The sequence below is a fragment of the Struthio camelus genome, chromosome 3 (assembly GCF_040807025.1).
Source record: "Struthio camelus isolate bStrCam1 chromosome 3, bStrCam1.hap1, whole genome shotgun sequence".
In the NCBI taxonomy this organism is placed as follows: Eukaryota; Metazoa; Chordata; class Aves; order Struthioniformes; family Struthionidae; genus Struthio; species Struthio camelus.
Window position 1 is genome coordinate 40432149 of NC_090944.1, and position 16387 is coordinate 40448535.

Consider the following 16387-nt stretch of genomic DNA (forward strand, 5'->3'; position numbering starts at 1 on the left):
TTCCTCTTTATCATGTTTCCAGATTATATTTATGTTCAGGTTTTCTATATTGCAAATTGCTCTCCCTTCCATTCCTTATTTCCTTGTTCAATAGGCTGCAGAGACGTTGTTCCTTGCCAGTTTTGTGACTCTCAGTGAAATGAAGTCTAGCCCTATAACTCTGTCTTCCTTTCGTTGAGTGAGTAGCTCTAAGATTCCTCTGGCTGTAGAAGTTGTTGCAGCTTATTCTTAGGTAACTGTTCAGGAAAAGGGCTGGAGTCAGGCAGAGCTGATTCTGCCAGCTGAAGATGTGAAGAACTGAAATTTTAGTCAGCATTACAGAGGATAGCATGCATTTCAGACTTTATATTATATATAGCTATCTTAACTACATATGATCCTTAAGAAGCATATTTTCCATTGCTTTTCTGTATAAGAAATGCTACATTTCCCCCACAAGCTTTCAGAAACTCAAAGCAAGTGGTTTTGATCTGTTGGGTAAATACATATGCAGAGTCTCTTATAAAAAAGGGAGCAGCATACCAGAATAACTTGCCAGAATAGCTTTGAATTGAGATCTCTGAAGTTACAGTTATGCTGTATGTTGATGTGCTAAATTTGCTAGCAGGTTTTCAGGACTTAAAATTCCCATATTAAAGACTAAATCCACTTTTTCATGAAAATTTAGTGCTCTATGTCTAGCTCATGTTACAATGTAATAGCCAACATAATCTTCTATTCAGAAACTAAGCTGTTTTGCAATTATATACACACAAAAGGCATTTTAAATCAAAACTGCCTATTCACGTTCTGCTTTTATATCTCTGAGAGCCAAAAGAGATTTTTCTTTAATTGTGTTCAGGGAAAAAGTTATCCCCAGGCTAAGATCTTGTATGTCAAATCTAATCTCAGAGTGAATTATAAACTGCTGATAATAAGGGTTTATATTAATGCAAGCATGGTTATAGCTCTCATTATAATATGGTATCTCTGGTTTCAATTATACTTTGCACAGTGTAATATATCTTCAGGAGTATCTCATGTAATTAATCAGGTAGTGGTGTAATGCAGACTAGAATAAGGAGAAAATCAGGCATTTGTCGTTTTACAGAGATGGAGAGGGATTTTATTAGTCATTTAGTGAGAGCAGCTTTTTCCTGGTACCAGCAGATTAGTGCATGCTGCTGTATGGAAATTATTCTTCAGTGTTCTATTTTTGTCCCCCAGTGAGCAGAGTTTAAAGTTGCTCTGGAATTACACAAGAAGCTATACATGATTAGCACAAAGGAAAATTGATTTTAAATAAACTACTGCTGCAGACCTCTTTTCTCACAGTTTCACTTTGGTCCTGGCATGAAGGCGTTTTTTGCCTTAATATGGATTTTATCAATCAAGGCCAGACAGCAGTAGAAATTAGAGAAGAGAAAAGTCCTGTCAGGTCGTCTCGTCCATCCAAGCAAGATCTTTTCCTCCAGTATATTTCGCCAATGCATTGTACAACTTCACTTTCAAGACTGCAGTGGAAGGCTCCCACCGTTTCCCTTAGCAGATCATTCTATAGTCACATAAACTTCATTTATTCCTCACACCTTCTCTGAAATTTCCTTTATTTTTTCCTATTTTTTTTCTGAACGACAGCTTTCCAGATTTTTCTCACAACGGCTTTGTTTATCAGTGTTTATATCTCTCTAAGGTTTCTGAACAAGCTTCTGTGTTTGCTTCTTCCAGAGCCAATGTTTAAACAAGCTGTATTACTCTTTTATCCTTTCCTTTCGAGCCAGTGTTATTAAACCATTAAAAGGACTTTTTGCTACTCTCATCTAAGATTTCTCTGGTTTACAGGCATGGCTCTGTTTCTGACAGTTCAGAGCGCTAATGCTAACTCTCCTTGGAGCTGTTCAGAGCTGTTCACATCCCTGCCCACTTAAATGGAGACTTGACCTTTTCTTTTTTTTTATAACCTTTGGAATTGTGCATTAATATCCAGTTCCCTATTTACCAACATCCCTCAGCCTTCGCAGAATTATCCCAGATAACTCCCAGTCTTTTAGGCAGTCCCTATTTAGTTACCCTTGCAGTTCTCCAGCATGAGGCTCTCCAGCTTGGAAAACAGATGACTGAGTAGTGAATAGGGAACAATTACTCATATTTCCTATAATATAAGAACCAGGAACATCAAATGAAATGGCAGAGGGCCAAACAACATGATGTCCTTTGTCATGTTATGCATATTTAAACTGTGGAATTCACTACCTCAGCACGTTTTGCATGTCAAAATTATGAATACCTATGAAACATGATTAGACTAATAGGATAATGTAAAAAAAGTGTTATTAAATTCAATAATGTAAGCTCTTCCTGAGGAGGGGCTTCCCAAACTACAATTACAGAATTGAGGAGGGTATGCAGGAGAAATAACACTTTGTACTTGCCTTTTGTATATCACTCCTTAAGCATCACTATGGAACCTGATTAGATACAAAATACTGAATGAGACGAACCTTTGGTTTGATCCTTTGTGGTCGTATGTTTGTTATGTTCTATTAGCGTTAATAATTCAAAGGCATCTTCCACTGATCCTGGAAAAAACATTAGCTTCCTGTCTAATTTTTATGTTGGCTAAAATATTTCTCAGTTTTGCAAGTGAGCATACCAGTGTAACCAATTCACCAGCTCATTTGATGCAAGAGATTTTTTTCCCCCTTACTCCACCTCATTCAGCTTCTGACTTCTAATTTAAATTGTAGAGTAAGCCAGGTGGTTGATTAGATTTCTGAAAGCATTTAGGTATGTCTGGAAAACCCCATTTTTCTCAGCCAAAAAAGACACAACATGTAAACTTAAGGGAAAACGTGTATATACAATCACTGGTTAAGAGGTGTTTTGCATATTTTAGGCTTGGTCTGTATTATCCTAGGCAGCTTCCAATTAGGACAGAAGGGAAATGATCCCATCCGTATAAGTCAAAGTCAAGATTCCCAATGACTTCATGCCTCTGAACATGTTTCCTCTCTCAAAAATATCATTACAGTCATTTCAGGGCAAGGATATAGCAGCCAGAAGGACCTGATCTTGTACCTACTGGTGTCACTGACAGCATTGCAAATGACTTTCAGAGGTCCGGGATCACATTCACAACCAGCACCTTTTATGTTTTAGAAACTCACAGGACATCACTGCTGCTGTTTTGACCTATGGCAGTTATATATTTTTTATGTCTTCAGGGGAATAGGCTCTGACAGAGTCTGTGTTTCATTTCACCATATGCAGCCATGGAAAAAAAGTAAAGTACAAGCACAGAACAGATGTTCTTTACTATATAGGTTTAAAATAAATGTGTTCATGATAGATTCTTGTTGAGCCCCAGAAAAATCCTCACTGAGATAAATGTGTGCTATGACCTAGTTGGTCCCAGCTAGTGTGATTTAAGGGCAAAATTGCAATAGCGACATCTTTCTGACAATAGCACAGTTAAGTATGTTGCAGTCTGCTAGATATTTCTTCTTACCATGTAATAAGCATCAGAGCTGTCTGGCTGCAAAACTTAATAACCCAGCTACACTAGGAATATTTTTACTGCTTTCAAGCAGAATTAAGGCAAAATACAAAATGCTCCAATTTTCTAAATTACAATATCTAGCATTCTACATATTTCTTTCTAATTTTTCCATGTTTTCATTTAGGTTTCTTACTGAGACAGTTCAGTGAAATTGGGTTTATTACTGAACTGTAACTTAAAAATAGCTTCTTCAAGCATTTTTCGAAGCTGCTCCTGTAAACTTCACCTCACCGTTATCCACTATATAAGTTTCTTCTTTTGTAACCACTGAGACTTAACAGTGGTAAACATGCTCTGTTTTGATAATAGCTTAAAAATAAATCCTTCTTGGTTAGAGATATGTAGATTTCTTCACGTGTTAGTTTACTGTGGAATGATAAAAGACCTGTCTCAAAGGTGTGCTTGTGCCTTGGTCCTCTTCATATTAATGGGAAGTAAGTACTTACTTATCTTCAAGAATTTTGGGCATGATCTCTTCATATCTTTCTTACCTCCAAAACCTTTGTTCTTTTCAAGTTTCCATGCAACTTATTTTTGAAGGATTTCTTGCATGGTCTTTAAATACCCTCTTTAAAGTGTCTTAGGTTCTTGCTGATTAAAGAGAGCGTCTCCAAAGATTTAACTTTTTATTGTTTTATAGACCCTTCTCTTATACTGCCTTCTAACTCTTCAGGTATTAATGTGTGTAAACAGTGCTACACTATCTTCTTCACATTGTTATGAATTGAAGCAAGTCAAAATTTTCCAGCAAGATCTGGGTAATATTTCACAAAATGGTCACAAGGGCTCAGAGACCAAACATTTTCTGCTTTCAGCCACTGAAAGACTCTGTTGTAGAATTATTTCTTTCATTTGCAAGAAAACAAAGCAGCTTCCTGAAACCTGGATATTCATTAAATTAAATAAAATCAAAGTCTAATGAAGTCGGTAACATTATTGGCTTCAACTTGTTTGAATTGTGTCTCAGTGAAGAAAAGAGATGCATTTTGAAAAGGCTTCTGTACCACAACTTAAGCCACCGTATCCTACCACTAAATTATCATAAAAAGGGGAAACCATCTGGGAGAAGCATTTGGGATAATAAATGTGCACCTCACCCACAATAAGTTACCCACCCAACAAGGAACTCCCATTACATATTTATTGGGACCAAACCTCTGTACCAAGGCATCTAGTATTGTTTGTCTATCCATTTAGCCTACTCGTCTGGTTAACCAGGAACCAATGAAATAGTTCCCATTTCTGACCTTCAGTTCATGACTGAAACAAACCATATTATATGTAACGAAGAATTAGCTTGTCTGCCTGGCAAGGAAAGCAACTTAACCAACTATACCCACTACTCTTCCATAACCAATCACCCACTATTTCAAGTAGTTCAATGTTTGTCATGTGAGTATGAATATAAGGGCTAAGTTTTCACACCACCTACAAGTTGTGTTCACAGAAGGAAGATCCAGTCACTAGCTAAACTGTAGCACCTCTTTTCCCTTCCTGAGGTACTTTTCCCTTCCTTCCCTTCCCTTCTCCAAAGTGGTCTAGTTTCTACATCTTTTCTTTCCATTCACATGTTCCCTCCACTCTTTTTTCTGCTCTTCCTACCACTGTTCTGCATCTCCTTGGTCTATTGCTTGCTGTTTAATTTCCAGCCTTAAAAAAAAAAAAAATTATCTCTGCCTTAAAATATTTCTACTACTTTCTGATATAATTTGACTTCATAATTGGTTTCTTTTGAATCTGTAAAAAATTATGTGCTAAATTATTTAGAAGATGTGTCTAAGCAATCAAGTGATTATTCCACTGCTAAAGAATGTTTTATTTTTATCAGATGCTTTGAATCAGATTTGTCATAAGTGTAAAACAAATTAATTGCTTTCTCCATCTAGATTGTCATTGCAAACAAACAAGCTGAAGTCTCTATGGAAAATATAGACGGCTTGGGCTTGATTTTGCTATCAGCTACCACATTAAAATCAATAGAGTTGTACCAACGTAAGCCTGATGTAGGGAAGAATCATTTCTGTATATCTAGCCATATAGATAGATATGTAAAGAATATAAAGATTATGATCATTTGTAAATACCACAGAGAGTATAGAAATAGATGTATTTTATATACCAAGAGATTCAGTTGCATAAAAATAACAAAAATATTCTTCCCAGTGAAATGCAATCTGTTTTCATTTCAGATAAAAGAATATGATACTGGTCTAATAAAATGTATGCAAAGTCATGGATTAATCTTAAATTATCAAGATAAAATCTACAACCGCTCACAGAATACCTAATGTATATCTGATAGGAAAAAAAGAATGTTATTTACACTCATTGATATGATTTGATGAATAGTCCCCGTGTTAATTCAACTTCTTTTTTCTTTCTTTTTTACTGCTTAATAGAGAAGAAAATCACGTTATTCGGATCTTGACTTTGAAGTAAGTTTTACTGAATTATTCCTGGTTATTAAAAGTATTTTCATAAAAGAGGTGTGAAGGGTTTGTTTTAACAGATTTTAACTTTCTGACATAGTAGTTCGGATAGGATGGTTCAATTGGTACCATACAAAACATGATGAGAGATTCATTAAAACTACTTTGGTGCAACTTGTTTGTAAAATATCCTGAGATCAAACTGTCATATTGTAATATTAAGGCATCATGGTTTCACTTTTTAAATTCCCTCTCTCTTCATTTTCATATCCTTTTTTTTTTGTTATTAGCTATCTACTGAAAAAGTGTGACACATATTGAACAGGCCACATCACAGAACCTTGCTTTCTTCAAGAGCTTCTCAATCATTTGTCCTATTTCTCTCTTTGTTCAAGACTAATTTACTGGTATATGAGTTTCCTATCCTCGTGAATGTCTCAAATTTTGAATGATCAAGTGCTGAATTTGTCAAAGCTTATGGATCACATGCTATCTAAAAATCAGATTTGTATAATGTACCTCAAGCTGGATATCCAAAATTTCAGACTTAGTCCCCATTGTGTAAATAGGTTTGGTTATGTTCGCTGATGACAGTTTTGATTTATCTCAGTCCCTGTGATTAAGTCTTTTAGGGTTTTGTTTATTTAATTTTTTTCTCTAAATGTCTCTACTCTCTACCAAAAGCAATATAGCAGTCAGCTTTCAAGAGAATCTTAATAATTTATGGATCTCGGTTTTTTGCATAGACTGTCAGTTCATGCATGTCAATAGTTTGATATAATTCATTATGTGTGTCTCCAGAGAAGTTGAACAATCATGATTGTATTGAATCTATGCAGCTAGGACTAAACTTGAACATCCAATGATCCTTATATATCAACCATAACTTAAAAAAATCACCCTATTGTGCAAATACAATCATTTTTATTATTATTATTTAGGCTGTAGGTACATCTGCTTGCAGATTTCCAGTTCTAGTCCATATTAACTACTGTATTGATACAGAAACAAGAGGCAAGCCTAGAAAAATACAGCCATAGTAGTGGTCAAAGGAGCCTCAAAATGAGAAAAGAGATTACTTTGATGACCTGCCTTTGCTGATGTACTGACCTTCCGTATATGACTGTGGTTTCTTGCAAGTTTATTATCACCTGTTAACGTCCTCTGTCATTCCCCCCTTAGAGGGTGCAGTTGTCTTAAGTGGTCATGTAACCTTTCAAATATAGCACCAGACAAAGACTCACACAGTAGGTTTAAGGAAAATAAAGTGATTATCCTAAATATGCTTTAGGATAAATGCTTTAGGATAAATGCAAAAATATTCATTTGAGTATTTGAATTGAATATTTGAGTTTTGAACATTGATTGATTTGAATCAATAACAAAAATTCTGATGAAAAAGCAGTTCTAAAATTAAATGCAAACAGGATGAACAGAAGTTTTAAAATTATAGTGATATAAAGAATTCTGAATTATACTGTTTTCTGTTGAAAAATAGGAATATCATGCTGTTCACTATGAGAATGTTCTCTATGGCAACAGATACTAAAGCATTCCTGCTACTGCTCAAGAGATTATTACACCAAATAATCACCAATACCATGCACATTCTGTTCTCCCATTACACATGTTCTTTTGACTCACATATTGTATTTAAGAGGCTTGTACCTTTTTCTTGTCTTGTTTACAGCATCGCTCCTGCATTGCCTAATATTTTTAGAAATACGATTATAATTCAGGAAAATCTTACGTCTGTAAAAAGGAAAGGGTGAGGCCACTGGGATTGGAAAGGCCATTGTCAGTCACTGCCGAGGAAATAATATCAGCAACGATACTGTGCCAGTTGCTGCTGTGTTTTAGAAGCACTGACTAACCCCATCTCACCTCCTTGTTTTGTGGTTCCTCTGGCTAAGCCTCTGGGCTTACCTGTGTTCTTACACATAGCCTATCTGTCATACAGCAAGAAGTCATGCAGTGTTAATATAGCCACCTAAATCCCTTCACTCAAGGAGGCATGCTGACAACGGGAGGTGAGGTACTGTTCTGCGGCCAAAACGCTGCTCAGTCTGATACCTAGAGCAGCTTCATGGCAAAGTGGAAATGAGCTTTCACTTCAGAGATTGGCCATACCTCTTAAACACTTTTTCTACTCTGCCTGTGACCCATGCTAGTTCGTGCCCTGTGAGACAATGTCCTGCCACAGTTCGGAGGATAACATATGCTATTCTTTGTACACAGTATGGGCAAGACAGTGTTAGGCTTGGCTTTCTCCATCCTTTTCCATTTAAAGGTATCTCAGCAGACCCTACACCCTTAAACTCTCTCACGTGTCTCCATGTCTCCCAATATGCACAAGACATACCCTCAGAAGATGTCTATCTTAGCAAATTAAATATTTTGAAGAGTATACCTGGGCAGCACAGTGCAGATGAATTGTTAGAATGATCTGTATTATTTCAGTCTAGACCAACCTTCTCTCTCCAGACAGTTCCTAAGTGTGCTTAGGGAACCTGAATGAACCTAGGTACCATTTGCAATAGGCAGTTTGGTTATAGGCCTCCTACTCTGGAGAAAAGACAATTTAGTAGTGTTCATGAAGAATATTCCATGCTAGGTGATTCCAGACATGGTCTCAGATATGTTTGATCTATTGCTGTTGAGGTAGCTGTAGTTTCATGAGTAAAACAAACAAACAAACAAAAATACCTATGCTAGTGGGCTGCAATGCAACACTCACCGTAATGTAGATCATTTGAAGTGAATAAAAAGCAATGACATGAAAAAACCTCAAATACAGCTGCTATGCAGTGTGAAGACAGGCAATCCATGAAAATACTCAACACCTTAAAATAGTCTCTGTCCCCATTATCTCCAATATGTGTAGCAACAAAGCTGTAGCCTTAAGGGACTTTGCAAAGGGCTGGAAATAATAAAAGTTCTGAGACTATGCTGGGTAGCATTATAGACAACTTATGTCTCCAGTCAGGGGGAGGAAAGGGAGAGAGAAAAAGATGGCATCCAAATTGGCCAGCCCTTATCACAGAGCTTACATTAGTTAGAGAGCGGGGCCCATGTTAGAGAGGAATTTCATGAGTACTGAGGCCAACTGTGGCTTGTTTTGCCTTTTTAAATACTTTAGCATTACATAATGGTTCATAAAGTGTCCTTTTAAGCAGAAGAAAGAAGATAGATGGAAACATATTGGGTTTAGTTTGTAAGCAGAAAGTATTACTGCAAAATAATACTGTCCAGTATTAGAATTTGCAAAACAATTTTACAGCTCTTTTCTTGCTATTAACAAGGATGAGTTTAGATTCTTATTCATGTGCTCCAGTATCCAAAACACCACTGAAATTCATATGTCTTGGAGTTTTGGATCGTGGCTGCCTCTGGCTGTGATAACCTAAGATAAGTGCTCTCTCACTCCTCCAGCCCCAGCCATTGTGTTCTGTTTTTCCCTAATGTTGGACAGGTAGTTCTCTGATGAAAGCTCAGCACTAATGCTTAGCTGTCAGATCAAATAAAAGTCATTCTAATTATGTTGAACAGAAATACAGATGCTATGGAAATTCCCAGGAGAACTTTATAATAGGTGTGCACTGTCACTTACAAAGACATACAGAAGAGTTAAACACAAATATTGGCATACAAGATCACAACTTACCTCTAAATTCTGTAAGAGGACCTAACTCCTGCATTACCCTCCACTTACACTCACATACACACCCTTTTATACCAGGCATTCATTGAATCTACTCTGGCAACAAACAACACTCATGCCAAATAATTCAAAAAAGCTGCCTATACCCTGCTCCCCAGGATTCAAGTAATCTCTGGCTTTTTTTGAGGTCCACCCATCAGGAAGGAAAACGATACACAGGATGAGTATGACTATCTTCTTCTCTTTCCAGTTCTGTAGAATCTCACCAGTAATTATGCTAAATTGATATTTAATTGTTGGAGCTGGATTCTTTCAGATTTTCAGCTGCACTAGCCATTCATTATAACAATATTACAAACTCATATACAACTTTAAAATCCTTCTCTTATTCAGCTATATGCAACTGTCTTAAGAGGAAGGTGAGGAAAAAAAAGCATGTCTGCTGGGAAAAATCTTTTCCGGTTCCTAAATTTGGCAACTGGTCAGACCTACAACATCTTGAAAACACAGCGTGCTTCCATTATAGGGCCGAGAAGGCATTTCCCCACCTGTTCTTCACCTTTAGCTATTTCATATAAAATTCAAGAGAGAGCATCTTTACCTGTGACAACAGAGAAAACCTTCAGTACAAATTGAATGACATTACTATTACTGTCGTTATTAAACATAGAACTGGCCAATAATCTTCAGCAGAATATTTTTGCTTGAGCTAGAGTTCAGCTAAAAACCCCATAATAAAATAAAAAGGAAGATCAATAGGGAGTTATGTCTGAAGTTCTTCCCATTTTGATGATAGCAATCCACATGCTCTTCTGGGAATGGGTGCTCATCAGAGTAAGGCTTAGTCTACTCAAAACATCAGTTTCATGTTATTTATGAGTGGAGGTAGAAATGTGGAAGGGACGTCACAACCAGTTCTGCCCTGTCCTCTTTAGGTGTGGGACACAAGTTACCCAGCCTGCAGGAAAGACCACAAGAAGATGTGCGAGTCTGTGGCTAACTCAGGTGCTTCTGGGAGGGGAGGGAGCACAATAGGGCGAATCCCTACCTGTGGCTGATGGAAATATACTTTCAGAGAGCAGCATCAGCTTTTATTTATCAGGGCTCCTATTCCACCCTTTTCAGGTACTTATGCTACTGTAGTCATCCTAGTATCTATTGGTCAAGACCTCTGCATTGATCAAACACGCACATCTAGGATTGATAAAGTTGTTTTCCACATTGCCCATTTAATAGAGAGAAAAAAAAAACAGATTAAAACCCCAGAAATGCTTTGTGGGTTATTTCCTTATAAGAGAAAGGAATATCCAATAGAGCATATCTTCTAATACCTTTTTTGGTTTTAACTTTTAAAAGGAGGTAAGATGAAATATTCTAATAAGGAGTTAAAAAGATGGCTAGAAATGGAAAATTAAAGTGGGACGTTTAAGTTGTTGCATCTTGCTAACAGTTCAGATTATTCTTTATAAGCAGTGAGGAGGACAATGTCAGTGAGTAGGAATTATCAAAATGAAGCCAGGAAAATACAAAGCAACTGAAAGATCCGTAGGTACATGTGCATACCAGTCATTCTGCTTTTAAGAATAAATTTAAGTCTTTTTCCTGGCAGACTTCCCACTGAAAGTGTTTAATTTCTCCTCCCACCTGCTTCTCCTCACGAATAATGTAATGAACTAAGACATTTGCATTATTCATATTTGCTATTTAACAAATTTTTGGGTACACGATTCAGAAAAATATCAGAAAGTAGCATTCTCTATATTCCTATTCCATTATTAAAGTTTCCAGCTGGAGATCTTTGTTTCACAGTCAAATACTATTTCCTGCTTTTAGAGACAGTATTTTATCCCACCAAATTTGTTGTATTCCCTGCAGCATGTTTTCTTGTTTCAGCCAATAATAATCTTTGAGGCAGAACCTTTCTTTTTAAATTCTATGTATATGAAATGTGTTACATACCCCTGTCTACCATAACAGTGATATCTTAAAAGAATCCCTACAAAGTCACTTAAGTGAGCCTTCCCTCATAAATTTCGATCAGCTATCTCTAAATAAATTATGTTTTGCAAGGAGTTCCTCTCTGCATCCTGCAAAATTGTTTCCCTTATTCACCCCACAACTTGTGTTAAGTTAATAGGTCTTTAATTGCTTGCTATATCTCCTGTCTCTTTTGTGAAAAACGTTACCAATTCCCTGTTCTCAGAAGTGAAACAAGTTCTCAAGCTACCTTGTGGCTATATTAAGGATGATATGGTACCATGGATGATATTTTACATATGGATGATATTTTACCACTACAGCGTAGTGGTAAAAATGCATTGCCAAGAGAGCAGACAAGCTGCAGAAAACTTGGAAATACGGGATAGAAGTGAAATAAGTTAAAAAGTACTATTTGAGGGCCAGCTACTGCCACTCCACTTTAAAAGTTACTAACCCTGACCTGGTGGAAGGAGTGTTACTTGCTGGGAGGGGTCACACTCAGGCACTGTGTGCATAAGTTTGTAAGGTTTGCCATGTCCACTGCCAGGGAGAAGCAGGTTTGATAGTTAGCGACAGTGTACAGAGGCTGATGACCTGCACCTTTCCTATCAATGTTATTGGCTGCTGCCCTGGCTGTAACTCAGGTCCAGACAGCTACAGAAGGTCAAGAAAAGCCAAGTTCAGACCATCTACTGTTGGACTGAGCTGGAGCATCCTCAGTCCCTCCTGTCCCCATCCACCCAGACCACAGAGACTTGAGACTGGCCCAACAGTGAGCAGCTTTCAGCAGTGCTCCAGAGGCCAGTCTAAGCTCACATCCAAGCATGAACTTTTTGGGATGTAGATGTAAGCCTGAGAGTCTAACCTTGAAAACAAGTTTCACTCCACATCTAGCTGCCAAGGCAGACACGTAGCCTGAGGGTTCCTCCAGTCATGGGGGCTGAGTGGGGTCTCCACCTCTTGTGTGCAAATACCATACAACTAGTTCTTATGGAAGGGCACCCTGTGTGGGGGCTAGAGGGAAGGTGGTTTCCAATTGCCCAATCCACAGAATAAGAAAGCAGGTAAAACCGGAAAAACTATCCCTACTTGTCTTAATATGAATGCCATTTAAACTGCATTTTGTGATGATCTGAATGACAAGAAGATGTCTAATTAAAAAAAAACATAGCATTTGGGGCTTCTTCCCCTTTGGCCCAGGATTCTTGAAATCAATATTTTCATTAAAATCACTCTTATAAGTTGCCATGAAACATAATGCCGTTGCATCCTTGTTGAAAGTAAAATATTAATGTCTTCCATGCTGAAGACAGAAATTCTAGAAAATATTCCTAATGTGCAAAAGACAAAGATCTTTTGAGAAACTGCCATCACTTTCAAAATACTTCTGAGCTAGCACAAAAAGAGTGTCTCTTGATTTCAGCAGCTCAATAAGCATGGGGTAAAAACAGTCATTTCTGTATGGGAAGTGCATTAAACAGAGCAGAGAGAAGACTCAGTGCAATTCATTTCCATTGACTGAGTCTATAGGGAAAAGATGGCCCTGCCAAATTCAATTTACTTTATTATGTTGGGGGAAATAATGGTTCTCTTAAAAAAGCCCAGATTCAATTATAAATATAAGCAATTATGTTCCATTTTGCAGAAGGTCATGCACACAAGGAAGAGGCACATGGAATTGTTTCAAGAGTTAAATCAGAAATTTCAGACTCTGGACAGATTTCGGGACGTACCAAAATCAGGCAGTATGGTAAGTTTTCCGTCTTAGGTATGTCAAATATGCTGGCTCTGTAATATTAACAATAAAACAAGAGTGCTTTGAATTCAATATTATTTCCTGAGAAGACTTCAGTCTCTGCTACTTTTAGATAGCCTCAAAACTGAGAACAAAAGATATTTTCAGTAATCTAACCTATGACAAGACTCATTAGATTTTACAACTAGACCATAACTAATTCACTGACATCATCATAGATGACAAGTAATTGAACTGCAGGCAACACATTTAAAATCTATACATATCTACGAAATTTAAAGGACTATATAAAGAAAGCAGTTCACTAGTGTAATTTGGCCGGTGGGGCTTTTCTTCTAGCTGGGCAACCAGATATTAAATTAGTTAATGTAAATAAGTCTAGCTAAATTCACCTAAAAGTGAGATGGTCCAGAAAGCATACACGGTCTCTGTTATGCTGTGTCTTTTCTGTAATGGATTTATAAATATTTACCATTGGAAAAGCAAAAATTAAATCATCCTGAGTTGACTCTGCTATAATCACAATTCAAATTTATACACACACATTTATACGCACATGCATAACACCCTGACTACATCTGATAATGAGAGCAAGGAAATAGTTGATTCTGCCTAATTAAAACAGCAAATTTAGTGTGACATATTTTTAGCAGTAATATTATGATTAGTAATAATTTTATACATAATTTTATAATGGGAAAATTGTATATTAAATGCAACTCAGCTAGAATTACTTCATTTTATAACTTCTGATGAAAAGTTGATCTCCAACATGAAGAGCAGTCATTAAGCAGATGTGAGGTCAATGGATTTACTTGTTTGGAACCAGCAGAAGTTGGATCCTGGCTCTTTGGTTAGAGGAATCTTTGGCTGTAATATGTGTTATTTTGAAACCAGTTCTCACTCACACCCTCTATGAGATATACCGTCTATGTGGAGTTTGAATTCATTCACAAATCTCAAAGAGAAATTCAGTGGAAGAATTGTTTGCTCTGTTTCATATCAGCACTATGTTTTTTGAAGGGTAAAAAGCAGCCTAGAGGGATGGTCTATCTGTAAGACAGTGATCCAGGTACCTAAATATAGACATCTCAGGCTATTTTAGATATGCTAGGATATCCTGCTCTACAATACAGTGCAGGCAGTAATGACCCAGGACTCGTGGGAAACCCGCATCTCTCATGAAATGTAGTTGACAGCCAGGTAGGATATCGAAAGGCATCTAAAATGGAACAAAAAGACTTAGGCTTGGCAACTGAATCCCACCCAGCACGTTATAGCTGAAATCACTAATGAATTTGGTCTTACTCCATAATGACTTTTACCATATAAAACTTAGCATTCCAAAAAATTTGTGGACAGTACAAAATAACTAGCCTTCAGCCTGTAAGTTCCTTAACCTGTAAAGCAAGGTGGCTCTCTCAGACCTTCCCAGGACGAGATTTCTGTTATTCTGTCATGAGCAGCAACCTGTCCCAATTTAAAATCAAGCTGGCAATCTCTATTTTGAACCACTCCATATTTCCAGACAACAAGCTCTTCTTAATTACCTTCCCTTCTCTTCCACTGATTTTCTACACAACTGTTACTAAAAAGATGGCTCTTGTTGCTGGATCACATGGCCATTCCTCACTTAAACTGGCTCTTGTGAAAGAAAAGGTTTGGCTGGCAGCTCAAGAGAGGAGGCTGCCAACATACTGATGGCTCGCAGAGAAAGCCAGTCAGGATGTTGCTTGAACACAAGCCAGCCTGGCTCCCTGCAAAGTCATTTCCTCTCTATGACTTCTGTTTCTCAGGAGAGTACATTAGTGATCAGCTTTATAAACAGAAAACATATGATTTTATCCTCCTCTCTTTTAATTCCTCTTTCTTCTTTGGTCTTCAGGAGAACTCAGTCCCGAACAAGGCTCCGTGGGACAGTTTCAAAAACACGGGCGAATACCAACACTATACAACGATAAATGTATTAGACACAGAGGCAAAAGATGCTTTAGAACTAAGACCAGCAGAATGGGAGAAGTGTCTGAACTTGCCTTTAGATGTGCAAGAAGGTGACTTTCAAACAGAAGTTTAACAGAAACAAAACAAACTGAACAAAGAAACAAAAAAAAAATTAATTAATTGCACTGACAATAAAGAGACTTCGGGAATCCTGACGCTCCTGTCTGAACATTGTGACTACTTTATGTCAGGCTCTTCCTGTGCCAAATGTCAGTGGTTTTTTCGTACAGTATATTCCCACTAGCATGGCTAGTGGAGAACCAGGTGTACAATTCTTACCATCGTGTGTTGTAAGTACCCGTGGAATGGATTTGTAAGGTAATCTTTATAGATAAACCTCAAGCAACGATTCATGTTGTAACAGCTTCATTTGGTTTAGTTTTCAAAAAACTTCACCATGAAGCACAATGTATATATTTATGCAGTTTTTAAAGTTTATAACAGTCTGTTTGGCCATTACTACACTTTTTACTTTATAATATAAAAGCAAAGTTTTTGTCATTAAATGAATGTCTGTTGAGCTACATTCTTCATTGCTTTAAATGCAATAAAGTAATAATCTCACTTTTATATGAATAATATATTTCACATCTTTATTATTGCAGTTTTCTCTGGAAAGCTCAGAGTAGCTTTCTCTGCTGCAGCTGTGTATAAAATATTTAAAATGTTGTATGGTGTAAATAAACCTTTGTCTACATATCAGTTTCCTAGTGCATTTTATTCTGAATTTTTTGGTCTTAAAGTTGTATATTTATAAAGATTTCTTTAAAACATACATGTTGAATATCTGTTCAGAGTTTTCATAGCATACTGTTATAGCTCCTGCAAGGACTTTCTCTGGTGTAGTAGTAGATTTGTACAGCCATTCTGCCTTTTCTTAGATATTCTTTTGTGACAATGTACCATATAAACTGGACTTACAAGAATACTGTTACAATTGTTCTATTATGTAAGAATTTTTTTATCTTGTTGCAGAGAAACGGCTAATAGAAAATCAGGAAGTTCCAAAGCACTACACACCA

The 16387-nt window shown here is 37.0% G+C and overlaps 1 protein-coding gene across 5 annotated transcripts in view; it reads left to right on the forward strand.

Moving 5' to 3' along the window:
* The window catches only part of ADGRB3 (adhesion G protein-coupled receptor B3), a 461840-nt gene extending 445778 nt beyond the window's left edge, over positions 1–16062 (forward strand). For 4 of the 5 annotated variants that reach the window (XM_009689155.2, XM_068937481.1, XM_068937482.1 and 1 more), the window contains 3 exons: positions 5938–5973; positions 13254–13358; positions 15250–16062. In XM_009689155.2, coding sequence (XP_009687450.2) covers positions 5938–5973; positions 13254–13358; positions 15250–15438 — 330 coding nt within the window. In that variant the 3' untranslated portion in view covers positions 15439–16062. The remainder of the gene's footprint in view (positions 1–5937; positions 5974–13253; positions 13359–15249) is intronic. The other variant, XM_068937480.1, reaches the window with a different exon arrangement.
* Positions 16063–16387: the final 325 nt, after the last annotated feature.